At 41.8% G+C, this 27,228-nt stretch overlaps 1 protein-coding gene across 2 annotated transcripts in view; it reads left to right on the top strand.

The window, feature by feature from the left end:
- Positions 1 to 27,228, top strand: part of sash1a (SAM and SH3 domain containing 1a) — a 179,216-nt gene that overhangs the window by 24,385 nt on the left and 127,603 nt on the right. For both annotated transcript variants that reach the window (XM_058057369.2, XM_078798981.1), the window contains 2 exons: positions 12,496 to 12,592; positions 16,849 to 17,850. In XM_058057369.2, coding sequence (XP_057913352.2) covers positions 17,383 to 17,850 — 468 coding nt within the window. In that variant the 5' untranslated portion in view covers positions 12,496 to 12,592; positions 16,849 to 17,382. The remainder of the gene's footprint in view (positions 1 to 12,495; positions 12,593 to 16,848; positions 17,851 to 27,228) is intronic.

Raw genomic sequence — 27,228 nt, 5'->3', positions numbered from 1 at the left:
AGCTGCTTAGAATGTACTTTGACTAATCTATACTGGAGGGGGTTGGACAACAACCAATTCAAAGCGGAAAAACGAGTGGAAACAAGTGTTGCCAAGATGCATCTCTAATTGGAGTGACACTTAGACTCGCTACAGTCAGCAGCCACAGTATTGGTTGAGTTATGAATTTATTACACTCAAGACTGTCTGTGGACTGTAGTGGATTGTACTGCATCTTACTGGTTCTGGACCACTTCTGCTGTAATTTGTGTCTCTGTTCTGTATAAATGGCACCAGTACGGAGGAAGCGATGACAGAACTGTTTAATTAGTATTATTTGTATTATTAGTAGTATTGAAGCAAACAAAGGGTTCGACTGAGGCTTTCAATGTTAGTGCAGACCTGCCAACATGTACCAATTTGTAGTACTCAACATGCAATTTGACTCTTAAATACGTTGCATTGTGTTGCATTTTCCTAGTTTCAATTTCAAGTCCAGTCTGTACTGTACAGATAAATGAATATATATTAGTTGAAAACATTTGTCCCTTGGGGAGGGGGCATGACAGAAAATAATTTCGAACTACTGGCCTAAACTAAGCATTTTTAAATATAAAAATGACAAAATCAACTAAAATACAAATACAGTACAAGGCAGAAGAAGCATTCTAATGTGAATGTAGTAGTCAACATTGGCCACTAGGTGTCAGACAAGTACCAGAAGTGATCACCGGAACAGGCATTCAAAGCAGGTTAATAATAATTATTATTATTTTTGTAAAGTAATTTAAAATTAATTATAAATTCAATAATAATAAAATTTAATGATTGTTTGTCTATATGTGCTCTGTGATTGGCTGGTGACCAGTCCAGGGTGTATCCTGCCTCTTGCCCGAAAACAGCTGGGATAGGCTCCAGCATGCCCGCGACCCTTGTGAGGATATGCGGTAGAAAATGAATGAATAATAATATTATAGTCTCAAAAATAACATAATAATCTGAATATTAACATGGGCTACTGGCAATGTGAAAGGATGTTGTACTATCAGTCCTCTGAGGGAGATCACATGACTTAGAACACAGCCAGATCTTCCTTTTACAGCACAGATTCTTTACTATCAATCTTTATGAATGTACTTTTTCAGTCAGAAGTGACACATTTATTTCGGGGAAAACCACCATGTTGGCACCCGGTAGGCGACGGCTGGAATAAAACGGATAATACGACTGTCATTGTTCATCAATAACAAATAGATGTCTGAATCTGTCTCCTTAACACCATATTTACACTCCTTTTACACTATTTGAATTGGGCTGCATGGCGGACGAGTGGTTAGCACGCAGGCCTCACAGCTAGGAGTTCAATTCCACCCTCTGCATCTCTGTGTGGAGTTTGCATGTTCTCCCCCTGCATGCGTGGATTTTCTCCGGTTTCCTCCCACATTCCAAAAACATGCTAGGTTAATTGGCGACTCCAAATTGTCCATAGGTATGAATGTGAGTGTGAATGGTTGTTTGTCTATATGTGCCCTGTGATTGGCTGGCCACCAGTCGAGGGTGTACCCTGCCTTTCGCCCGAAGACAGCTGGGATAGGCTCCAGCGTATCCCGCGATAGAAAATGAATTAATGTATTTGAATTTTCGAAATGTTTCTCGGTTTGTTTGTTTTACTTTTTTCTGTAATATTTTGACTTTATACTTTAAAATTACTGCTGATTTGATTCTTCAGTTTTTGCTGTTTTTTTTTTAGCTTTCATGTCAAATTGTAGCACATGTACCACGGACCAATAAAAAAACAATGGTGGGTCTCTAAAGACCCTTAGCCCTAGGTTTTGCAGTTTCACGTCAAGCACTGACAAAGCTGTCTAAGCAAATGCATTATTGATTTTTTTTTTTTCCTGTTCTGGACTACTTTTCCAAAAGATGCTGCCGAGGCACACAAATCCAGACGCACAAATCTTAAAGGCGCACGGCGCCGCTTGCTTCAAGCTGTCAGTTATCCAGCTTTGCCTGTGTGCTTAAAACAATATGCTAACACGCTACATTACTGCAGAACCATCTGTCTTGCTTTCCCCACTTCACTGTAGAAATCCATGCAGACCAAAAACCCCATGCATCCATATGTGTGTGTGTGTGTGTTTGCTGCTCTTTTGTCCAACTTAAGATAGCAGCGCTCCATACCCATTCTTGCTAACCATCCAAGGACAAAATTAAAAAGGAAATTCAGAGGAGACTAAAAAAAAAAAACTACAAGGAAGGTGGACTAATGACTGAAAGCAATAGAACAACCCTGAATGAAGCAGGATAATGGGCTGAGCTTGTTGAATGTGAAGGTTGAAGCTTAGATTGATGGCTTTGTGACACAATTGCATTTTTATTGATCTGGAGATAACCGTTTTTTCCATCTGCTGTCAATGAGAGACCATCAGTGTCTTTGCTAGAGAGTAAAACCTTTTTTTTTTTTTGGATTGTACGTAAATTACATTCATGGTTGTGGTCAAAATGCTTTGGAAGTCATGTAATAATTATCCTCAAAGTTGTTCATTATAACAAATGGTCAACGACTTGTGGCCATTTAGTTGCCAAGGTCTGCTCTTGCAAAGACATTTTTCTTACTCGATTTTACTCCGATTTTACACATATGTGTTTGCAAGTCCCCCAAAGGTGTGTGACAAATGTTGTGGTGTTTCGGCTAAACACCCTAAAGTTAGAGTGGTTTCTTTGTAAGGCAAATTGAGCTGTGTGAGAAATGTCAAGTCAGTCCAACTTAATGTGTTAATAACAGCGCCACCATGTGTTGTATTTCTCAAAAAATATATAATCGCACACACAACATCGTAGGATGCACCCTTTTGTGCGCATCGCTTCAGGAGAATAAGAATTTGGCTGTAACTTTCAAACATTAAAGACAGTCGAGCTTCCTTTCATCGTGTTCAAATTATGCTGCGTCCGTGGAGAATGAATTTATTTTTAGCCTATTTTAGCCCACACGGCGGACAGAGTGGTTTTGATTAGTATGAACACATTAATCCGTCAAGTATGGTCTTTTTTAAAAGCTCTCCTTCAAATCAACAGACCATTTTAAAAGTGAATTGTATCGTTTCAGACGAGCGGCACAAATGGCAATTACAGCAAATGCCAGCAGTATCATTTGCATGTAAATTGCCTTTTTGTTTACCCAAGGTCAGTTTTTAACCTATACCCAACACTGAATGTAGTTTTCTAATAAGTCTGTGGTGCCACAAGCTGTACCGCTGCTTATTTTTGATGCATTAAACGCTGGTTAGTGAGTATTATTGCAAGAAGGGATTATGAATTTGAAGGGCACTTTAGGAATTAAAGTCCTTTGTGGTGTTGTCTTTGTACAGGCAGACGTATATTAATTACGTGGGAGTGCCAAAGTGCATGTATAGTAAAAGCATGCTACTTTTTTTTTCTATTGGCCCGCATCACATTCTAATAGTATAACAAGAAAAGTAACAAAAAAAAAACATTGAATCAGCAATAGTGGCAAAATATGAAGAGATGGTTGAGCAAAACATCTCCCCGTGCATGCGTGGGTTTTCTCCGGGTACTCCGGTTTCCTCCCACATTCCAAAAACATGCTAGATTAACTGGGGACTCCAAATTGTCCATAGGTATGAATGAGAGTGTGAATGGTTGTTTGTCTATATGTGCCCTGTGATTGGCTGGCGACCAGTCCAGGGTGTACCCCGCCTCTCGCCCGAAGACAGCTGGGATAGGCTCCAGTACCCCCGCGACCCTCGTGAGGAAAAGCTGCAGAAAATGAATGAATGAATGAATGAATGAATGAAAGTTGAGAAAAACTAAAAAAAAAATATTAAGAAAAATGTCATTTTAGTAACATAAAGCTGACATACAGCCGTAATATTATGAGAAACAATGAATAAAGTTGCAATTTTTACATCTAACATCTTAGCATATCCATAGCCTATGTGTTACAAAATATCAAAGTGGCCCTTACATCCTGTCATTTTTCACTATGTGGCCCCGAGTGGAAAAAGCTTGGGCCCCTGGCGTAGATTCCTGCAAAAGTACCTGTTTTTCAGTTAACCTTTAACTTGGCAGAGCAAGTGCGTGATGAGACTTCTTATCTCAAGACTGAATGGACTTGCATTTTGCATGAAGTACTGTACATTCCTCCAGATCTCCACAATATATCACTTTGATTTCCTTCAATCAGTCTTCAAGAGTCGGGGATTTTGTCCCGTGTGAGTCTGCATATCTTACCGCCTGGATACAGAGGCTGCAGCGGGGGCTATTTGCTGTAAATAGCTAAATAGCTGTCCTTCTCCTCCTCTGGGGGGTGCGGGAGGGGGGGGTGCTTTACAGCATGTGACAGCGGGGATAACGGCTGTACTTTACAGTCTAGTGCTCTGCTTTTCAATTTGCTCCAAGAGGAGGTTAGCCTGCTCGTCCGTCATATACTTTTCCTCTCCCTTTCGGAAAATATTGTCCATCATTCGGCCGCATGGTGGGACGAGTGGTTTGCATGTTGGTCTCACAGGGTTTGATTGTCAATTTTTGAAAATTTGTGAGTTTTTAAGGATTTTCAAGCCGTGTAGAAATTGCTTGAGCAAATGAAATGCAGACAAAAAATCATGAAATATCCAAGAAATGTGTTGAAATCTCAGACTAAGGACCGAACCAGCAACCGTCAGGTTGGGAGACAAAAAAAATTACCACCATTATATCAAATGTGGAATTTTACAGTAATAACACTTTTTTTTTTACCAGTAGGGGCCACTATTTAATTTGTCCATTTGTTTTTAGCAGGCGTGGCACGGTGGTCTAGTGGTTAGCGCACAGACCTCACAGCTAGGAGACCAGGGTTCAATTCCACCCTCGGCCATCTCTGTGTGGAGTTTGCATGTTCTCCCCGTGCAAGCGGGGGTTTTCTCCGGGTACTCCGGTTTCCTCCCACATTCCAAAAACATGCTAGGTTAATTGGCGACTCCAAATTGTCCATAGGTATGAATGTGAGTGTGAATGGTTGTTTGTCTGTATGTGTGATGATGATGATGTGAAAATGAATGAATGAATGAATGTTTTTAGCAGACTAAAAACGGTAGAATTCAAAATGTTGGAAAGTAAAGGAATAATTCCAGCGGGGATCTAGGACTCGTTGGGGAACCGGACTCAAATTCCATGTGTGCTGATTCTGATTCTGAAAACCCAGACTGTACAAAAACCTGAGCCAAAATTTTTGCATGAATTTCCGATGGAAACCGAAAAAACAGGCCTATGAAAACCGAGGTTTGAGCTCTCCGCCCATCCGAGGTAGTGACAGCATTTCAAAATGCTCTGGTAAGACATAACTGCCCAAAAGAAACTTTCTCACCATGCTCAACACACTTTGTGTACCCATAAACCCGAAAGAACTGCTTATAAAACACAGATGACCTTTTGGCATAAACACAGCTGCAGACGGCGTATAAGCGATCCCAGCAGGTAACCACCTTTAACATGAACCAGTCTCCGCTCTAAGCAGTGTTTCTGCACAGTTTCGCAAAGGAGGCCCAGTCTTTCCAGTTGGTACGATATCCAAACACCCCCTTGAAATATCGACAATCAAATATCTCTCCATCTATCAGCCACCAGCTCTCTGGAGTCCCATATAAATTGACACAGCCTCTCTGCATGCATTTAAATAGAAATATTACCGCCACCACGGTGCCAGATATCGTACATTGTGCTATTCTGCCAGTCTCTTAATGCTTCCACTTGTCTGTAATTGGTTGGAGGACCAAGTAGAAAGAATTTTGCTCAAACATTTGACCCCCGCTCAACGCTCCCCCCTCTTGCTCAAGTTCCGCTTGATTCAACATTCAATCTCCTATTCATGCAGGCTGACCAATTACAGCTGTCAGAGGGAGGAGGTGCTACATTATTGTTGCCACAAAATGCTAGTGGAGAGTGAAAACTAAAGGGGCTTCCTCTCCAATTCTGAAAGGTCTCCTATTATGCAAATTAGACTTTTGAGTGATGTTCGGTATTATATGGTGTGTCCATCACCCTCACTTGTTTGCTCCAGACGGCTCCAAGACATTATACTGACCCACCCCGCCATGTGTATACGCCCTCCATATCCCAACTACAAACAGGCTTCACTACACATCTTAAAATGTAGTCTAGAGCTTTTCAAACTATCTGCAAGTCTCTTATAGACGTTTGCTATTTCTTCAGTGAATTACCTAGCAGGGTGTTGCGGTTAAATGCAGTGTAATGGCTGCATGGCATAACTGTAGTCGCCAGTCTTAGTATTACGCTGTTGTAGGTGATATACTGCATGTTATCACATACTACAGTATTAATTGGCCCTGTACCCTAGAAACCGCCCATGAATGATACGGGAAAAGGCCGAAATGATACTGTGTCAAAGCCCAGGGCAGTGATACTGATAAAATATAGAGTTTAACCATGTCCAGTATCAGCCCCCGTAGCTGTCCACTCAGAGCGCGCTGCTCTGATATCGTGCCTGTGCAACAACCAATCAGAGAACAGCGCACGAGCCCAGGTCATGAAGTGGGCTCCTGGCCTTAACTTTCTAAACTCTGCGCATGTGACAGGACATGTCAATGTAACTATAAATATTCCTAGTGCTTTTCCAGTCACCAAAAAACCCAAACTTGATTAATGGAACTTTAATTGTCAGACATTGATAAGATAAGACTGTTGATAAAATATTATTGTTGAAATATTTTTGCAATTATTATGTTTACACTGTTTACATATAATACATGTAATAAACTGAACATTTTCTGGTAACAAAATGGTCTTTTGATTAAATAGTACGTGATATCACGTACTATTCAACCTTCGGTCTCGGGCTGATGCTGACACTTGGGGGCATGATACCTGGCCTGATACCAGACAAACCATGTGATAACCTATAATCATCACTTATGCTGGACAAGTCTATACTGGGATGCACAATAAATATCATGATTTATGACAATAACATTAAAAAACTAAATTAATATTTAACAGAGGAAAAGCAAAAATGTAAGTATCCAGTCACTAAACAGATAATCACTAACATGATGTCAGATTGTCCTTTTGTGGCAGGGCTGAAATGCAGTAGAAATTTTATCTCATTTTTGTGACATGTTCCCAATAGGGTTCACTATAATCACACTTTAAAGCTGTCTTGATGCCAGCATCAGGGATAGAATTTGCCCGACACCCTCTGAGACTTATTTAAAACGGTTAACAAATATTACAATGTAGCACCTTTAACAAACGCTCCGATTCAGTGAGTGTAGTACGCGCATCCAAAAAGAGTGTGTGCGGTGTAACATCCAACCTGCTGTGCAAATATCCTCCCACGTGCAACAGCCATAAATCTACTTTGAAAAATACATTTGCCTCCGTCTGCACAAAATGCTTGTGAAATGAGTCGCGGCCTGGCGCAGCACCTGCTACATACTGATATATCTTCATAATGGCTGTACGAGCGCCTGTAAAATGCAGACTTTTATTTGACCAAGTGGATAAATCTTTACACTAATTTGTCAGTGGTTGTATAGGACATTGAAAATGGTCAAGCTGAAAAAAAGGTTAGACCTAGTAAATATTGGTGTAATAAAGTTGTCATTTTTATAGCACGTTGGCCTGAGGGCAATGTACGCTGCATGAGAAAGCTTCGATATATTGTTTTGACATAGAATGAAAAGACCTTTGGCTTATCTCTTGTGAAAACGTGCATTCATCTTAGTTCTTTCTGGGAGTCCCATAGGGACTGGAAAATAGTTGTAACCAAAAACAATTCATTTTATTGTTAAAATGGCATTTATTATTATTTCTGAGGACAGAAATTGCAAACTAATGACGATTAAAGACTTGACTTACTTCAGACTTAAATGCTGACTTGCTCCCACCTCTTGTCAGTAGGACTGTGCTGCAATCTACCCTGGTGTAGGACTAGAACACACTGGACGGACCTTAATTCTGGCCTGAGAACAACTCATTAGGTGACTGTGGCACCCTTTTATTAGACCAATGGACTTGAAGAACATATTTTAACATGCCCAAAATGGACTCCAAAGCAAAGAAGCTCAAAGCATCTGGTGAGCTGTCCAAACATGCTTCTAAAAAGCCTGAAACAAGCCGGAACAAAGTTTTTTGGGAGATGAAAGAGCACCTGTTCAGCCGTACAACTAACTTTAACATGAACGAGTGTTGCAGACTGCAGCTGGAAGCAATACGGCGTATGGATGGATGGATGGATTGATGAACGAGCTATCTTCTAACAGACTGTGGTCCCCCCCAAGGCCAGTGCAGTGCTTGATTTGCTGTATGTTTTTGAAGGCAATCACTGAAGCATGCAAGAACGTAAAACGGCAACAGGTTCATTCATTCATTCATTCATTCATTTTCTACCGCTTATCCTCACAAGGACCCTGGACTGGTCTCCAGCCAATCACAGGGCACATATAGACAAACAACCATTCACACTCACATTCATACCTATGGACAATTTGGAGTCGCCAATTAACCTAGCATGTTTTTGGAATGTGGGAGGAAACCGGAGTACCCGGAGAAAACATGCAAACTCCACACAGAGATATTGTGTCCCCTTCAATAGTGCACCCCTTTTTTGTAATTCTAACAAATCAAACCCAATGTAATATTAACATCTCCTAGCGTGATATTAATCATAAACACAGGCTTGTTTTGTTTGGGTGCAATATTTTCTTCTTCCTCTGGAGCAGAGAGAAAATTTCCGGCAATGCTGCCAGCAGTTCCTCTCGCAGTAATGGATTCCAAAAGAGCTGAATCTGAAATTTCACTGCTGAATTATTTGGGGAAAGGCAACTTTTATGAGCTTTTAATGTACTGGAGAAAGATCTCATTTGGAGAAGTCTCCTATTTGATGCAAAACAGTAGGGCAGTCACTGGTGACGTCATGCTTTATTTGCTAGAGGTCATTTTCAATGTGAAGGGGGGGGTATTATGTGGTTAATAACCCACAAATGGAAGTTTTGGAGGAAATAATAGCTCGGTCTTGATAAGCATGATAAGCAAGCTGCGGTTATACAGGCATATCCGACGGTGGAACATTTACACATACTGTTCATGTTAAGTCAATGAGCTCCACTCCAAGCTAAGCCCATGGTCACCATTTGTCATTCTCTTGTTGGAAAATCATTAGCTTATAATGGAATCTTTATCCATTGCCATCATCATGTCTCTCATAATGCGTCCCCCATGAAAAATGAACCGCCGGTCCCAATGCAGATATGAAGACATCCATTGGAACTTGTGTTCGATATCCAATTTAACTCACATTGTGAGATCTTAAGACAGTAAAAAGGCAGTCGCTTATTTTAGAGCTATTTCCATCCACCATCTTTTTCCCACCATAAATTTACCTTGACTATAGTAAGGTAGTGGTTGAATTTCACATCTTTTGCAGTAGAACGGTGTCTCTTTAATTGTGTAATGATTGTTAAACTTTGAGTATATCTTTATGCGACTAAGAATTTTAACATCAACTCATGTGGAGGCACCACAAATGTCATTTACAGCCATGTGGAAAAATTAGTTTGTTTGGCGAAAATGCTCCTCTGTCTTTCCGTTAGAGATTTGAGGGTTGGCTTAGTGAATTCTGTCAGGAACAGCCCGGAGAGGAGGAAACAATCCTGTAGTGAGCTGAGGTTTGTCCATAATTACCGCACATCACACATGGCAACAGTCTGTTTTTCATGGCTACCATCACTTTGTCGTGATGGGAAACATTTGAGTAGTTCAGTAGGGATATGAGCTAAATAAACATTGTTTTAAGATGCATAGAAAAGGCAAATAGAGGACAACTTCATTCAAAGGAGGGAATGAGTCCTGGAGGACTGTGTTCCGGGACATTTGGTAGATCCTGTTTCAGCCCCCTGACACGAAGTGAAAAGAAAGCTGTCTTCATGCACTTTTAATTACAAATGGCCGACTGGGCTTCAGTCTCCAGAGAGCAGAGGTGAAGCAAACATATCAGGCACCAGACGTCGCTCTGCTGCCAGCCTAATGTCAAGCTAAACAAAGTCTGCAAGGAGACAGAGGGTGGTAGTTCAGGGTTCACGCGAGGACTTGTCTAAAGACACCTGACAATCATTACATGCATTCCATCAGTCAGGTAACAGCTTTCTTGTCTGTGTGAGCGATACAAGTGATACGCGCCATCAATCAAACATGTCTAGAGTCGACTTCTCAACCTGTGCCGGGCTTTGATGGACAGATCACCATCTAAAAGTGTGCAAAATGAGGTGTAAACAAAGAATAATTGGAGCCCAAAGGTGACTATAGTGTTATTTCATGTCTACAGGGCTCTAATAATGGTAAAAACATATTTAAAAAGTCGTAAACAGATTGTCTATACAACAAAAATATCCCACTTATTAGTATTGAACCAATTAACCGTAATAAACATCTAGATTGATATTCGTTTGGACCAACACAAACGGTCCCAGTTCTTTAGCATCTATCATCATGCTCGTTTTCAGATCTTTGTAATGAGTTGTGGACTCCTGTAGAGCAACTACACACAATAACCCGCACAAGTCAGATCTTCCAGAATCTGCACCCATTCCAGCTGTTTTTCCTTGGATTTCTAAAACAGTCTATTTGAATTTATTCCACCCACGGCCGGCCTCCGGCTGTGATTAGTCCCACTCAGCTTGTACCCAGGCACGCCCATATACGGACTGTGATGTCACAATGAGTCAGTGTTAGAAAAAAAACACACTGAAGCTAAGCATTCAGTGTCATCCCAAACTTCTTTCAGGACTCACTTGGCATCGTTCAACACGAATAACAACATTCAATCATTTGTAGGTCAGAAAAGTGAAAAAAAGCATGGTCCCCTTTTAAAAAAAATAAACACTCTGCAGTTTGCATTAGCTTTCCCAATTGAGAAGAGTGAGAATTCTAATTAAAATCCCTCGTGGGACAAAGCAACACTTAAAAGGAAATGTATTTATTGTGCAGAGAAAACAACAAAGCCGTCTAATGAGCTGAGAAGATTTACGCACAAGGATACAGCTCAATAAACACATCATAAACTCATTTCCTTAAATGGGTCAGACCGTCTCCAAAATGTATTTGAACTTTTATGCTTTGAAATGTGTTTTTTTTTTAAAAAGAACAATTGGCAGCAAATTAGAAATATGCTGCAATCTTATTTCTGCAGAAAGAGAACAAAACTAAGCTGCTGCGTTGGAGTCGGAAGCTATTATCACGAAAACCTCTGCTTTTACCGACGACAGCGTTATCAGGCAATATGACTCCTGTTATTGCCTCCGGCTGCACTTTTTAATAAGACCTGGCTAACCTCTGACCTTCGATGGCAGCAGCTGAGGTAGTTGTTGAGTGGAGATTTGGTGGCTTAAAGGGCACTGACGTGCAGCGGAGGACAGCCTTTTAATTCCCAGGCAACTGCACTAATACGCTATCACGGTGAACCGGAGCTTGCATAATGAATATGGATGATGGCGCCGAGCCCATGCATCTGGACTGTGTGTGTTCGCAAACTTGACACACGGCTGCTGCTGGCAATTCACTTGATGTTAACTGTCTGTGAGCCATGATATGATGCAAACAGAGCACATGAAAACACTCATGGAGTGGAAGCATGTCATGTTTTAAAGGTCCCCATGATGAAATATCACATTTTAATGATGTCCGAACACTAATATGTGTATCCAAGCCTGTTTGAGCATCAAATGTGAGAAAAAAAAATCTCTCACGTCTTTTGTTTGTCTGATCCACTTTTGAGATAAGAGACGCTGAGTTAGTTTAGAGCACGGCAGCAATTAAAATTGAGTAAGGTCCGAACCTCATTTCACTTTAAATTGCATCAAACAGACTCGCTGATATGAATATCAAATGTAATGAAACCCTGCACACCTCCCTGTTTCTCCTTCTTTGTCCTGTCCAGCCATTGGGGCAGGCCGTATTATTGATCAAAATGCTCTTACATGCTAAACAGATTTGCTCTGCCAGTGTAAGCTACACCTTCCCTGCCGGACGGGAGCAGGAGGGGATAGAAAACACTACTTAAAACATTCATTCATTCATTTTCTACCGCTTTTCCTCACAAGGGTCGCGGGGGGTGCTGGAGCCTATCCCAGCTGTCTTCGGGCGAGAGGCGGGGTACACCCTGGACTGGTCGCCAGCCAATCACAGGGCACATATAGACAAACAACCATTCACACTCACATTCATACCTATGGACAATTTGGAGTCACCAATTAACCTAGCATGTTTTTGGAATGTGGGAGGAAACCGGAGTACCCGGAGAAAACCCACGCATGCACGGGGAGAACATACAAACTCCACACAGATGGCAGAGAGTGGAATTGAACCCTGGTCTCCTAGCTGTGAGGTCTGCACGCTAACCACTCTTCCACCGTGCCGCCACTACTTAAAACAATGATGGAAAAATCTCTTTGTGAATGTTCTGAACTCCTGTCTCTCCCATTCCTCTCTCCAATACCTTTTCCACAGCTGATGATTACGACGGACGATAACAGCAGTGGTGAATAACTTATCAGGTCGGCCGACAAGGGGCTCCGCTTCTTCCCTCAGCTGCATTTAATTACAGGTATGACGTTAATCTAAACATGGGTTGGAGGTTGGAGGATCACCGACAGGCTTTATTGACCAGGGCCAGTCTCATCTCCTCTTGATCCATGACTCACCCAGGCGGATAATTGAGAGTATTTGGAATATTCGACAGTATGTCTAAATTTCATTTCAATTGAAAATAATTCTGGGGATAAATAGGGGGTAGATTTAATCTGAAGACTTTACAGCCTACATAGTTTAGTTATCCTGCTGGGTAAGGTTTCCAGCTATTAATGACTAAAATGTCACTTTAAAAAAAATGTTTCCTTAAGGAAAGCAGTGATGCAGAAAGCACCATTAATAGAAAAGCCTCCCCATAGATCTTGACGATTGCTTGTAGGGTAAGTGCGGTGCGAAACAGAGGCAACACCAACAGAACTAAACACACAATTATAGAATTAATACACCACTTCCACACTGGCACGGTGTTGGTACCACAAGAGGACAAAGGAGCAATTAGATGAGGCAATCCTGCAATAAATCCTGTCTCTAATGGAAGGGAAAATGATGGCTGTCAGCCCAGTTTTGTGAACATGTTAAATTCATGAAAAGGGCTCTGAGCATTCTGACCTATCTACTGGGTCCACTGGGTTTTGGTAATGCTGGGAGGTCGTAGAGCTAAGTGGGGAGCGGCACACATAATTTGCAAGGTGGGTAAACCGAGGAGAGTCAAGTCAGGGGTTGCAATGATTGTACAGTTTTAGTTTTGTTTGGCATCATTAGTAATGGGGCGGCACGGTGGTCTAGTGGTTAGCGCGCAGAGCTCACAGCTAGGAGACCAGGGTTCAATTCAACCCTTGGCCATCTCTGTGTGGAGTTTGCATGTTCTCCCTGTGGGTTTTCTCCGGGTACTCCGGTTTCCTCCCACATTCCAAAAAGATGCTAGGTTAATTGGCGACTCCAAATTGTCCATAGGTATGAATGTGAGTGTGAATGGTTGTTTGTCTATATGTGCCCTGTGATTGGCTGGTGACCAGTCCAGGGTGTACCCCGCCTCTCGCCCGAAGACAGCTGGGATAGGCTCCAGAGGAAAAAGCGGTAGAAAATGAATGAATGAATGAATGAATCATTAGTAATGAAAAATGCTAATATTTCACATCAAACCAGAACAGGTGAAGAGTTTTCTATCCTAATACCGTGAAGGCAACAGTGGAGCATTGTGTCCTAGAAGGCTTACTGCAATGAGGCTACCATCGAACATATCAGACAACCACCTTCAATCCAAAGCACAAACTGGCTTTTTCTGTTTTTTCTCAATCCACCTTGGCTGCCATTTTTCCATCAGGACCCTGACAGATAGCCGCCCACAAAAGCGGCTGCATCTTGGTGGGCAGAAGCCATTCCCCGCTTCAAAGGCTTTTAAAATTGAGGTCTGGGAAGGTGCAATGGAGACCACCTAAAGCTAAAAAAAAAATCATCTTGCAGAAATCTCCACCTTCTAATACGAACACCCAGGCGTGCAGCACAGACTGTATCTTGGCTTCTATTGTTCGTCTGCTTCCCCCCACCAACTCTTCTAGCTGCATCCACTTTCAACCTTCCATAGTCGCACGCTTTCAATCAACATTCAAAGCAGGATCTTCTGTCTGCACTCTATTCAATTTTACCAATACTAATGGTCCTGGATGCAGGTTTTTATTAAAGAACATTATTGATGTAGCAGCAGTGGTTTAACCGCTGGGCAGCACTATTATGGCAAGGAAGAAGAATGGGTCTACTGCTAGAAAAACAGCCAAAGGGGACCACAACAAAGCAATGTAACTTTTATACACCAGACATTGTATCAATATGGTGTGGACATTTTCCGCTCGTTAAAGGTGTCCCACTTTGTAGAATTTTTATCAACACTTTCAAACACATCGCAGGTCCTGCAATAGCAACTGGAACTTTTTGCCAACTTTGTCGCAACATCTGATGACATTTCATACCTTCTTGGTGACATTTTGTCAAAAGTTTTCTGGTGTCTGGGGCTGACTGACAGAACATTATTTTAAGATGTGTAGCAAAGCCTGCTTTAGAAAATGTATCTTTATTTTACTGGTAGTTGTATAGGTCATCTAATCTAGGTAGGAGTGGGTCAAAGGCTGTATTACGTCCATGACTTATGACTTTTTACTTGACAAGTGAGCGTTTGAGAGCCTCTGAAAAAGGGAAGTAAATAAGTAATGTTGATTACATTACATTTAAACAACTTTTAAATGTAATGATAACTGCGGCTGTTGATCCCCCGCATGACCCGACGCAATGGCGTGGATACGCAATAATCATGGCACTGTCAAATAATCATGGCCCCTTGTGTTCCCACAATGCTTTGCTACTGTAACCAATGTAAGTGCATGCCGTCAGAGCAATGCAGAAAGCAGAGCTGCTTGAGTTTCAATCATTTCACGGAGAAATACATATATCATGGCTCTGTGGTCAGACTCAACATATGCTAGTCGTCAGTGCTCATTTTCTTTATTGCTTTTCTTTATTTTTGTTATATTAAGTAACCTTAACCAATAAAGAATGGGACGGTTTTTTTTGCTCCATAAGTGGCTGAACAGAAATGAGTAATGAATCACACTGGAGCTTTTACTGTAAGATATTTTGGGGGTTAAAACTGTGCCAACATTAGATCGGAAATTGTTGTTTGTGATGCTCCTATATCCCTCTACGACTTTGTTGTCTGGCGTGTACATTAACTCGCACCCAGCCAGAATAGCTGAGACAGTCAGCGTTGCATCAAACTGATCCCTAACAAGCTGTCAGCTCATATTTTATAAAGCATGCATCAGCACTCGCCAACTTGGCGTCTTGGTTTGGACAGATTGGATGGTTCTTCTTCAAACATCGAATACTTTTGACTGGCCTGGTTTTAATGATGTTGCAGTTTGTTGACAGGTGAACAGTACCTGGGCTGTGCTATTTGGGAGGTGGGAATGCATTAGATGTCTGTTGAAGCATGTTATGCATTGAGTTCCAACATTGGAATATAACAATATGACTCTAAATTGTACTGTTTTATTTGTCATTTTGAAAATTTGACTTTTTCTTGCTGTTAAGCCTCTATAAATAAATTTGTCATTTGCATACTGTCCCTTTTAAAGGGCCCTCTTATACAAAATATACAGGGTCTGGCAAAATGATCTGACACATTTGCAGGTTAAATAAAAGCCAAATAAAGTAAAGAAACTAAAAAGTGTTTTTATTTTTGAAAAGTACATATAATGCCGGGTTGCACGGTGGCCGAGTGGTTGGTGCGCAGACCTAGCTAGGAGACCCAAGTTCAATCCCACCTTCTGCCATTTCTGTGTGGCATGTTCTCTCCGTGCATGCGTGGGTTTTCTCCAAGTACTCCGGTTTCCTCCCACATTCCAAAAATATGCTAGGTTAATTGGCGACTCCAAATTGTCCATAGGTATGAATGTGAGTGTGAATGGTTGTTTGTCTATATGTGCCCTGTGATTGGCTGGCCACCAGTCCAGCGTGTACCCCGCCTCTCGTCCGAAGACAGCTGGGATAGACCCTGTACTTCTAAACTCTTCATCTTCAGCCTGTTCATGAGCACCAAACGAGACAAATCATTTCTCTCACTTGTTTGTTCTACTTTTTGGCGAAGACTCATCCTTCCTCAGGCTTCACTACACATGTTAAAATGAATCTCACAGCTCTGCCAATAATCACTTAGACAGCTACAGACATTGGCTTCTTTATCCTTCTTCCCCACTCAGTTTGAAACACTTTCTCAAGTTTAGAAGAATAATATAGGAAGCTAGCATAATGTGATGTAAACAAAGAAGAATAAGAGGTCAAAAGTGACTATTGGGGTGTCATTTCATGTCTACGGGGTTCTAGTAATGTCTAGTAATCTAGTAAAGGGACATCTGTATCGTTTATTAGTGGATAAAGTGCAGAGTAGCGCTTCGTCTTGGAGCCACACGCAAACATGGACATTAGCATTAATGCTACTGACAAAACAATGCGTTTCCACTCGCTATTGTGCTGTTGTGGGACCACTGATGTACAGTATTTAACAATGTTCAACTATTATACTGTATGGGACCTTTTATTGTAGTTTCTTAGTAGCCCAATAGGGGGAGCCCAAACGTGATGATAGGAGCCCTGTGTGTGTGAAAATGCTGAATGAGTGAGAGAGAGAGAGCGAGTGGGGGGGACAGCACAAGGGAATAATAACGTGACTGGGTGGGCATTTTGCGCCCACGTTTCTTTAGTTCTTTTGTGTCTTTGCAGGAGCACTACGCAACTTTGGACAAGTGGATGTGGGACTAGAAGTTGATAGAACGTCACTATTTTTAAAGTGTTTTTTTTTTTTTTTGGAGGGGGGCGTGGACGTTGGAGGAGCTGCAGTGAGCATGTTGCCTCTTGGCGGCAGTTCCAGCGTGTAGTGAGTGATGTGCACGCCGTAGCTTTTTGAAGGAATCTTTGAATTGCTTCCGTATCTTGTGCGGACTTTACGGAAACTGGTCGCGCAAGTCTTTTAAGCGACGCTTTGTGGGAATTATTCGAAGGTGGAAGTAGCAGTTTTGAACCAAAAGTGAGGAGCTGTTATTTCATTGTGTCAACATTGGCAGGTGTTGCGTTCGCGTTCACTTTCGCCAGCTCAACGGATTATAACATTACCTTTTTTTGGAGGAAGGAAGGGAACAAAATGTGTTTAATCGTATCACTTGTAGTTTAATTCTCTTGGAATGATGCGTTCAAGACGCCGGGTGGGACTGTGACTTTCTTCTGCACTCCGTGAAGGCACCACCGCTGATAAGAAGCATGACAAACACCGGACCTGTCATAGTCTACGAGTGGCTCAAGACCCTCCAGTTGGCCCAATATGTCGAAGCTTTCGTGGACAACGGCTATGACGACCTGGAGGTGTGCAAACAGATCGGCGACCCCGACCTGGACGCCATCGGGGTCTACGTCGCGCACCACCGGCAGAGGATCCACGACGCGGTGCGCCGGCTCAAAGAGGAAGCCAAAGACGCGGCGAACGGACTGTACTTCACCCTGGAGCCCATGCCGACCACCGGACACATGCGAGCCTCCAAGTCGTGGACCGAGGCCAGCAGCGAGCGAGGCGGCCGAGGGGTGGGCTACATGGGGGCGCAGAGGAACCTGACCCTGGGCAACAACAGGAGGGAGATTGTCATCTACCCCAAGCTGAAGCTCAAGATCATGATCCGGGATAAACTCATCAGAGACGGCGTCAATCTGGCCAGACAGCCCTACTCCAATAAGGTACACCATGATGCTTAATACACACATTTACATACAAAAGTTTACTTTTGTTTTAAATGAGGTAAAAGTACATTTGAGAATCACTGTGACAAGACATTTTTAACAGATAAGAACTGTTGCTAATATTTTACCCCTCTTAGTATGTGGTGCAATTGAACAGCTCAGTAAGTTTGTAGCAATATTTGAGCATTAACACATCACTGGTTGTATTTACAGTCACCATCTACACCAGTCTCTCCTTACATGTGACAGATGAGGTGGTAAGGTGTGCCTATAAGCTGTTTTGTACCCCCAACACACGGCCAAACCTCCAAAATGGCTATTTAATATATGCATTCTGAGTCCTTGAGCTTCAGCTTGTTCATTAAGCCCAGCCTAATTGCTTCTACTCTATCTGACACAAGTGAATAAAGCACTCAAGTATACTAAGTCAACTGGGATATGTTTTAGAATAGTCATTGTGCAGCTTGTATAGCAGTGTAAATATTAAGAGAAAAAAATAGTATGGAGTTGAAATATTAAGAAAACAAAACAAGGAAGTGCCAAATTTAGGAAAACTATGTTGTGTAAGTTACTACAATTATTATAAAGTCCAAATATGAGAACAAAGACACATTACAAGACAAAAGGTGCAACAAAAAATATAAAAAAAGTCCAAAATTGTAATGCTAACTTCATGCCAATAGTATGTTTTACCACAAAGCTAACATAATATCTGTTTTCTTTCTTTAAATATAAAGAACGTCTTTGAATATTATAATTTTCTAGCCTGCAGCCCCTGGGGGGTAAACTTTGGACAAAGTAGATTTGTAACACACATTTGAGCTGAAGCAGTGAGACGGTGTTTGTTGTTATTGCGCTATTCTTCTCCAGCAGATATCTGCAGCTGTGTGTTGGATGGACAATATGTTACGTTATCCCCACTGGATGTATTTGCGAGGTGCATTCACAGACATTGGGTCATTTGAAATATGTTTTTTTTTGTTGCCCAAGTGAAGACAGCCCACCAGTTGAGTCACTGGTCTAAACACCTAGCAACACCTCACAGTTACCATGTCCAAATTGTGTTATTGGTGTGAAAATGTAGTATGAGCGCCACTGTTGGGCATGGAATTCACCAGAGCTGCACAGGTTGTTCCTCTTCCATCACTGGTGGATGTTAGACATGTTTTCCTTCTGCTTGAGGATACCTCAAAGGTGGTCAGTTGGGTTCAGGTTTGACAGAAACCAATGATTCGCAAATAGTGGTTGATAATTTAATTTTGCATCAATGGCTCTTAAATGAGCAATTAAATTGAGCCGCAGAGACACAGAAGGCTGCCTTCTCGTGACAAATGCACTGTTTTAGTGAGAAGGTAAATGTCAGGCGTGCTGAAGCGTCCGCTGCACCTTGCACTCGAGTGAGTGGTGAGTGTCTGTCACTGTGAATGATGGCGATGCAGTCGGTGGAGATCAATAAGTCGAGCGAGAGGCTCTACCAAGGAGCTTTCATCTTGACTGGGAGGGAGGGCGAAGATGTACATTTAGATTATTAATCCGCTCTGACCTCACCTCTCCCCTATCCACCTGACCTGCCTCTGTGGTTGCTGTGGGTGGATCAAACGGCGCCCTTGTAGGACTAGTAATGAAGAGGCGACCATGTGCCTTGCTATTGAAACCACTTTCATTTCCACCCAGGCTGAGTTACGGTCTTTGGAACTGTACCCACACTCGCTATAGCAAGCCACATGTGTGTGATTGCTACTCACGCCATACTGAAGCCTAAATGTTGAATAATTATGTTTTTTTGACTACATACATGTAACCAAATGGTGCCAAAATAGCTTGTAGGCTAAGACACCAATCTGTAGCTATTTTTATTGCTTTATGTCAAGCCTTGTTGCATCTCCGCCTGTTTTCCGGTCATTTCACAGATTTGTATAGGGAAAAATGCCCAGAGTTAGTAAAAAAAAAAAGACCCTCTGAAGTTGCACACTCCAGTGCCTTTTGATTCCAGTGTTCCTTCCTGAGCCTGAAGTACTGCTAACGTAGAAGAAGTCCAGCGCCTGTCACTTTGTCAAGTAGCGGTCAGCTTGACTGACATTTCAGCCTCTGGTTTACCCTCTTAAGTGTCTATACGTCCAGTTATTTCTCATCTGTCCGTCATCGGCCTTCTCTGCTCTTGTATCAGTCGAGGCTCACTTAGCCTGATAACACTCGGATTTTGTTTTTTAGAAATATGCTCCAAAATGAAAGGCAATGATCCTGACCTAAATTTTTGCAGCAGATTGCCGAAAAGAACAAGAATGCAAGTCAAAGATCCCCTATATGAGTGGTTCTCAACCGACTTGACTGTGGGGACTGGACCCACCATCACCCCATAATGACCCCTAGTGACCCGATTGTCACTTGTATATGACGGTGTGTTTCAAGTAGCACTGAAATGTTGTCTCCAGTATTAATAGACGTCACCCTGCAACATAAATAGCCTCTTCAAAGTGAAAGTGCAAGATTAAGACCCGCCCGCGACCCACTGGAAACAATTCCCCTGGTTGAGAATCGTTGTTCTATTTGACAGGAACACTGCTGTTAGTCATGCAAATTTGCTATAATCATATAAAGGACAAGATTGGTTGTTGGAAATGTATGTGGTTTTTTTGGAATCTGATTAAATGAAGGCCCAATAAGTGGTCCACTTGCTACCCAGACCAAAGACAGGGACTGTGGTTAACACATACTTTACATGTAGCAGAAAAATCATGTCATGCTTGTCTGTTTTTCTTGGCATCTAAGTTGGCAACAATACCCAAGTGACCTGTTGCTAGCCGTGGCTGTCCTATAGCATCCCTGCATAATGCCATGTGTATATTTGCCTTTAGACATCAGTAAATTAGTTAAAATGCTAACATGCTAACAGTTAGCATGGTAGCACCTAGCAAGAGAGCCTCAAGTCCCAAAAGTGCCAAGGCAGTCCTATAACCCCCTGCATAATGTCATGTGTGTATTTGCCTTTAGACATGATTAAATTAGCTTAAATGCTAACATGCTAACAGTGCCGTGTGTATAGGCCTTTAAAAAGGAGTAAAATAGCCAGAATTCTAACATGCTAACAGTTTGCATGGTGACACCTAGCAACATAGCATTAAGTGTTACCTGTTCTTATTTCGATCCGGAGTGTGAACACAGTCAGCACATGCAGGCTATGGTTACTTTACATATGTACGGTTTGATGGTAATTCAAATCAGGATTCGTCAGCCTTGCCGTACTTGTATTTACTCAACTGTCAGTTCTTTTTTGCCGTCATGTCAGCTCTTCAAGGTTGACTTAAGCTTGGAGTTGAATATGCATGCCTTTTAGAAGCGTGCCCTGGACATTTCTGCCACTTTTGATAAATTAATCCTACAGAGATTCAGGATTTGTGTGAGGGATTATCTGTCAAAGCGAGGCTGAAACAAACAATTCGGAGTGTTTTTTTTTTTTTTTGTAGTCATTTCAAGCCCACAGCTTTGGCATTGGGACTCTCGGGGGAGGTCAAGGTTTGTGTCTCTCAGTCTGTAGATTTGAATTGGCTCCAGCCCAGTGCTTTTCTCCCCTGGACTGATGGAGCGTTGACCAACTTGGCCTGTGATTGGTCAAGGAGATAACTCCCCTGGCTCTTCTTGAGATGAGATGCCACCCCCTCTTTCACTCTCGGAGGGCAATTACTGGACACACAATGTCAGTCATAAGGGATGGTCCTTGTAGAGGACGACCCTGTGCTCCATGGCTTCTTTCCTCCCATTTTCATAGTCTTTGTCTCCATGTTTTGCTTTGTGAGACAAGCCATTATGATACAATTCCCTGAAAGAACTCTTCTGGGTGATATAAACACCCATGATCCTTATCAAGGCTGCGGGAGAGCCCTTGTGGATGATTTCTTCGGGCGTAAATAAACACTTTTCAAAGCCGTCACTGGGGAGAAATATCGGTGTCCGCCTTTAAACATACAACCCAATAATGTTGGTTGATTGAAAAATAATAGCACCATAGTATAACCTATTTGTTCTGCTCCTTGACTCACCCAAATCTGATGCTAGAGATGGCACACAGCGACATTCAGCCATAATAATTGTTAGTGCATGTGTCTAGGGAGGAAGTAGACGCTAAACAGCAAGGGGCTTCTCTATTGTTTGCATGGAGCCGTATGTCCTTTCACTGCTCGTCTGTTTTGCATACTCAATTTCCGTCCATTGAAAGAGACAGCGGAGGCAAGTGTCCAGCATTGTCATGATGAGAGGAGGTAGCAGCGGTCTTGGAAAGAGAGGTTGTAAATAGATGAGCATCTTGCTTTTTATTGTACCGACAAACCTTGGCTGGTGATAAGATTGAGAATGAGGCTGTGCGGTGATGGAGGAAAAAGTTGCGTGTCCTTTATCGGAACCACATGGAAATGAAGCGGATGCTTGTACGCTTTAAAGTGTTTGTGGTGGACTCAGCAGAAGGAAAGCGAGCCGAGCCGACATGCCATGGCTGAGGCGGACATGCCATGGCTGAGGCGGACATGCCAAGGCTGAGGCGGACATGCTAAGGCTGAGGCGGACATGCCATGGCCGAGATCGAGTGAGGGAAAGGTTTATTTTCTCATTCTGTGTGGAAGTGGTAAGTTTTTTTTGTCCTTCTTCCCCACTCCAATTGAAACACTTTCTTCAGTTTACAGTAAGTATTTGAGTACTACCTAGTTAGCTTGCTTGCCATCTGTAGTGATGGGCAATTTCATGTAAATAACGAATAATAGGAGTGTAAAAGTGATTATAGGGGTGTTATTTAATGTCTACAGAGCTCTAATAATGTTAGTACTCATATTCATACAAAAATATTTAGTATATTGAATTCTACGGAAATTCACATTGGTCGGGTCTGGAACCAGTTAAAGTACAACTGTAGTGGAAAGACGGAACTGAGGTGTGAAGTTTAGCATATTCTTCCATCTACTTGTGTTGTAAGTAATTATCGCATTTAGTTTCACTTCCTCATTTCAGTGTTTTTAATCTCGGCATTTACCAAGCAGGAAAGTAGGATTTAGTTTAGTAGAGCTACAGTATCTCATGCTGGGCTGCCAAGACTTGCTTTTAATGAAACTTGTTGAAATGTAAGGCAACTTTGGACTGCAGGGTGCATGCTAAGATGTCGTTTATTCCTCCAGTCAAGTGAGGTGTTTAACTCCGCCTACGCTTTTTTGGCAAATATCCATCCCCGTACTTCGTACCTTAAGGTATACACCTGGCATTTTGCCACCAAAGAGGAACGGGAATAACGGTCGACAGCAGCCTGACTGCTTTTCATTCCGACATTCTCTTGAAAGCATTGTTTGCTTTAGTCTTTATTAAGCATGGGTGCTCATAAAGGGGAAGTCATAAAGAAGTCAAGGGTCTGGCGCTTTAGTTCTAGATAGCCGGAGAAAGTCAATTTGCAAAGCGAGATGCTGTTCACTTCTCTTAACAGATAATTAAAATATGTTAAAAGTTGAAATTGATTTCCTGTATTTTTATATATATGCCAAGTTGACACTACCTGGGAAGTCCAGAATAGGCCAGTCCAGGCATGTTGATTTATATGAGTCAGGACAAAGTGAAGGGTCATGTAGAAAGAAGCATATACACCCACTTAGTGGCGCTATTTTAGTTCAACAACCCGTGTTTAGGGCCTTTTAAAACCCTCTTTGTTAGGCATAAACGACAAGTGTTTAGGTCCTTGTAGACCATCTGTAAGTGCTGGGGTCTGATGGCTATCACTGTGACCCTTAACCCCTGCAGTTGCAACCATATAACGCGAGTATAAACATCCTATGTTTTCTGAGAGAGTTCTGTGATAAAAGTTCTGACCGAGCGTTTCTCCCGGGAGCGTGTGCAAATGTGGGAAAGTTGCATATGCTCACAGCTGGCTGTCTCACTTGAGCAGAATTTTTTATTTTTTTTCCACATGATCAGGTGACTCCTCTTGACTGCGCCTACTGTGGACATGTGAATTTGGTTAGCGGGATGACATTTCACAGGCCTCGGGTTCACAATTGGCTATAACTTTGCAGTGTGTTCTCCCCTTACTCTTACTTTACAAGTCATAGCCATGATAACCTAGTAGTGTTTGGAATGTGGACTATATGGCCGTATAAATTGTCAGACCTTGCCTTTTTTTGCATGTATTGTATTGAAATAGCATGAAAGACGACCAATATTGCATGCGACAGGTTCTCAAATAGTGGGCCTGTGAGAACACGAAACATCGGGGGCCCCAATATAGTTTATGCACTGCCCCTTTTAAATATTACATTGGAGCTTTTGCGTATCTGAAGCCAACCCTGCCAGATGTAACCGTGTTAGTGTTAGATTATCAGTAGCTAATCGGATGATTTCCTTTGGCCAAGCCCGAAAATAAAGTGATTTAACCTTAGATAAGTAAATGTGGTTTAACCTTTGTGATCATGGGAGATCATGAAGTATTCATGAATGAATGAGCATGCCGCTAAAACCCAACATGATATGCAGGTTTAATCGACACATCGAGTACTATTTCAAACTCCAGGGAGTGCATACTGTGAGCAATAAGCACCCAAGTCCCACCGTTTGTTGTTTAGTACCCTTTAGTTTCCATGGCAACTCTTTTCCAAACACCTGCAGTGTGTGACCTCCCTGCTCGGAGATACGCGGGACTCGGAGGCAATTATGACCAGACGCTGGGTCACGTGACCCCCCTGCCTGAAGCAATAGAGAAAGATGATGAGTGACGGCAGCGCGCATACAGTGTAATGCGGAGGGAAAACCAGCTATTTATATAAAAGACAATCCTCCAGAGTAATCAGTGGGATTGTGGTAATGAGCGTGCCAAGTCGGGAGTCACAGAAGCTGAAAGCATGTGCTGATGTGTTGATTCGCAACAGTCTGGATTGCTACAGCGGCAGATGCTCACACCTGCTCGCTTGTCACCTTCCTTCCGTTCGGGAGCCACGGACAACTTCATTTTACGACATGTCCTAAACGGACAGCAAGGTCATTGCTGTGCACATTTGTTTAAAATTACAGCACAGAAATAATACTTTGTGACTTATAGTTGGTGACAGGCAAACGGAATGAAAAACGTACTGGAAATTCTCTTTATTTGCTTCTAAAATACTATTGTGTCATATTCATGTAGCATAGAGAGTTAAGAGTTTATTTTCATGATTACTACTCAAATACCAAACAATAATGAAACTGAGGCATACGAAAACCAAGACAGAGTATGGAAACCGAGGCATAAATTTGAAAATGACAAAATCTTAATTATACGAACAAAAACCGAGACATGGTAGAAAACTTTACTCATAAATTGAATCATACCAAATCTGTGGCATACAAAAACCGAGACTATCAAAACTGAGGCAAAATTTGCCAATAAATTTGGATGAAAACTGGAGCGTATGGAAACCAAGGCGGCCTGGATTTTTGACAAATAACTAAATCATATGAAAACTGGAGCATACTGACACTGTGTATAAAAAAGGCATACGTTTGTCGAGCGTAGTCATACAAACCTTGGATGAGACATTGGTAAAAATTTACCACAAAAATTTTGCCCAGCCAAAACTAGGGTGTACGTAAACCGGGAGCAAAATTTCACAGAAATTTTTTGATGAAAATCAAATGGTAAGATAACTGCGGCCTACGAAAATGGTTAAAATATGGTTCATATCAATTAATGTAAAAAAGGCAATACTTTGAGTACTGAAGAACTGAAGAAAGTCTTCCAAAGTAAGGTGTATTCAGTTTAAAATTGAATTAGGTGAAAGTCCAAGATATTTTAGTCAATTAGAGATCTGGAACATTATTAATTAATGCATACATTTCATACCTTGTGCTGCAAATTGTTGCTTTTTTGCATGATGGAATAACTATAATAAGAAAAATAAGACTTTAAAGGAGTGATGTTGACCTACATTATGTAAAAGTCTTGCATCAAGTGTCTCAAAAACCAGTACATTAGCATACCATTAAAATGATGCTTTTCTTTGCAGGCCTTTTTTCCCCCGTTGCGGTTTGTGGCTGGTAAACGTACAACATTGTACATGCAGGGGCTTTGGGTTCACATACGAATATTTTACATGGTATGCAAAAACATGGTGCAGATTTATAAAACCAGAAATTTAACATCTGCAACAAAAGTGATGGTTAAAATATCGAACAAATGTGCAAGCTTTGCATTCATTCCTAATGCACAGACACGATGTGGTTATGTAGACGGGCTGTCTGCAAGCTGTTGAAACCTTGGACTAGAATAGGTCTGATGCTATATTTGAGATGAACGTGTGTCTGATCAGGATGTGTTCCTCAGCTAACCGGAATAGCTGCATGGTTTTAATTAACAAGGTTGTTAGGAGGTTAAAAAACGGCAGGGGTTTATTAATTTGACAGGCTAACCCATGAAAACTGAAGCATAAAGACATAAGCATGTATAAACTGTGTCATAACATGGGATATTTAGTTCGCAGAAAGATTTTTATAAAATTCTTTTTTTCCGAACAGTACATGTAAAATGACTAGTTAAACAGAGGCCGAGCAGAAAACTCATTCCTCACCATCGAAAACCACTGAAGCCGTCTTTGTCAGCATCAAATTGAACAGCCACTTCACTCCTTCATCACACACTTTGTCAGTCTCGCTCTAGTTTGTTGTCGCTCTTGGTGTCACTTTTGCCTCAAGGCAAATTAGCGCTTTAGCTTTGACACAAAATAAACCATGACACACTGTAAACCTTGTAATTCTATCTCCATCCTGTGTTCCCAATGTCACTCGTTAGCTTCGACGATGAGGTATGAGGTCCGAGCAGAATCTGTAGTAATTCTACACTTGATCAAACTTACTTAATATTTGTCAGATCAGAACACAATTCCTACATAAGACTTCTAAACTTGATATTAGCATTCACTTCACTCCAATTCCAATTCACTACTTCCTGAAGCTGCACTCTAAGCATCATCGGAACTGTTCTTTAGCCATAAATTAGCCCTATCACTGTATAAGCCGTAGGGTTTGAGGCATGAGAAAAAAGTGCAGGGTCGTGAATCTACTGAACTCCACAGTTGTAAGCTTCCATAAGCGGCATTTCCCCCAAAAAAAGCACATTTTATGCATTTCTCTGACGCCTTGTTTCCAGTCTCCATTCTCATAGGTAGGAAATAATCATCCTTTCTGAGTAGATGCTGTAAAGAATGATGATGTTCCCTGAGAAGCACACCAGCTCCATAAATCTGAACCAGCATAGCACGGACTAACCTCTGGTCTGGCATTACCAGAGGAATTTTGATGGAGGAAAGGAGCATGTTGCTCCACTTTGTCTCTTTGCAATCCATGATAGCTTGTTTAAAGGCCAGGGCGCAGCGGTGACAG

The sequence above is a fragment of the Doryrhamphus excisus genome, linkage group LG19 (genome assembly GCF_037039965.1).
Source record: "Doryrhamphus excisus strain RoL-2023G ecotype Guam linkage group LG19, RoL_Dexc_Guam_v1.1, whole genome shotgun sequence".
Lineage (NCBI taxonomy): Eukaryota > Metazoa > Chordata > Actinopteri > Syngnathiformes > Syngnathidae > Doryrhamphus > Doryrhamphus excisus.
This window is presented reverse-complemented; position numbering and strand designations above follow the sequence as displayed.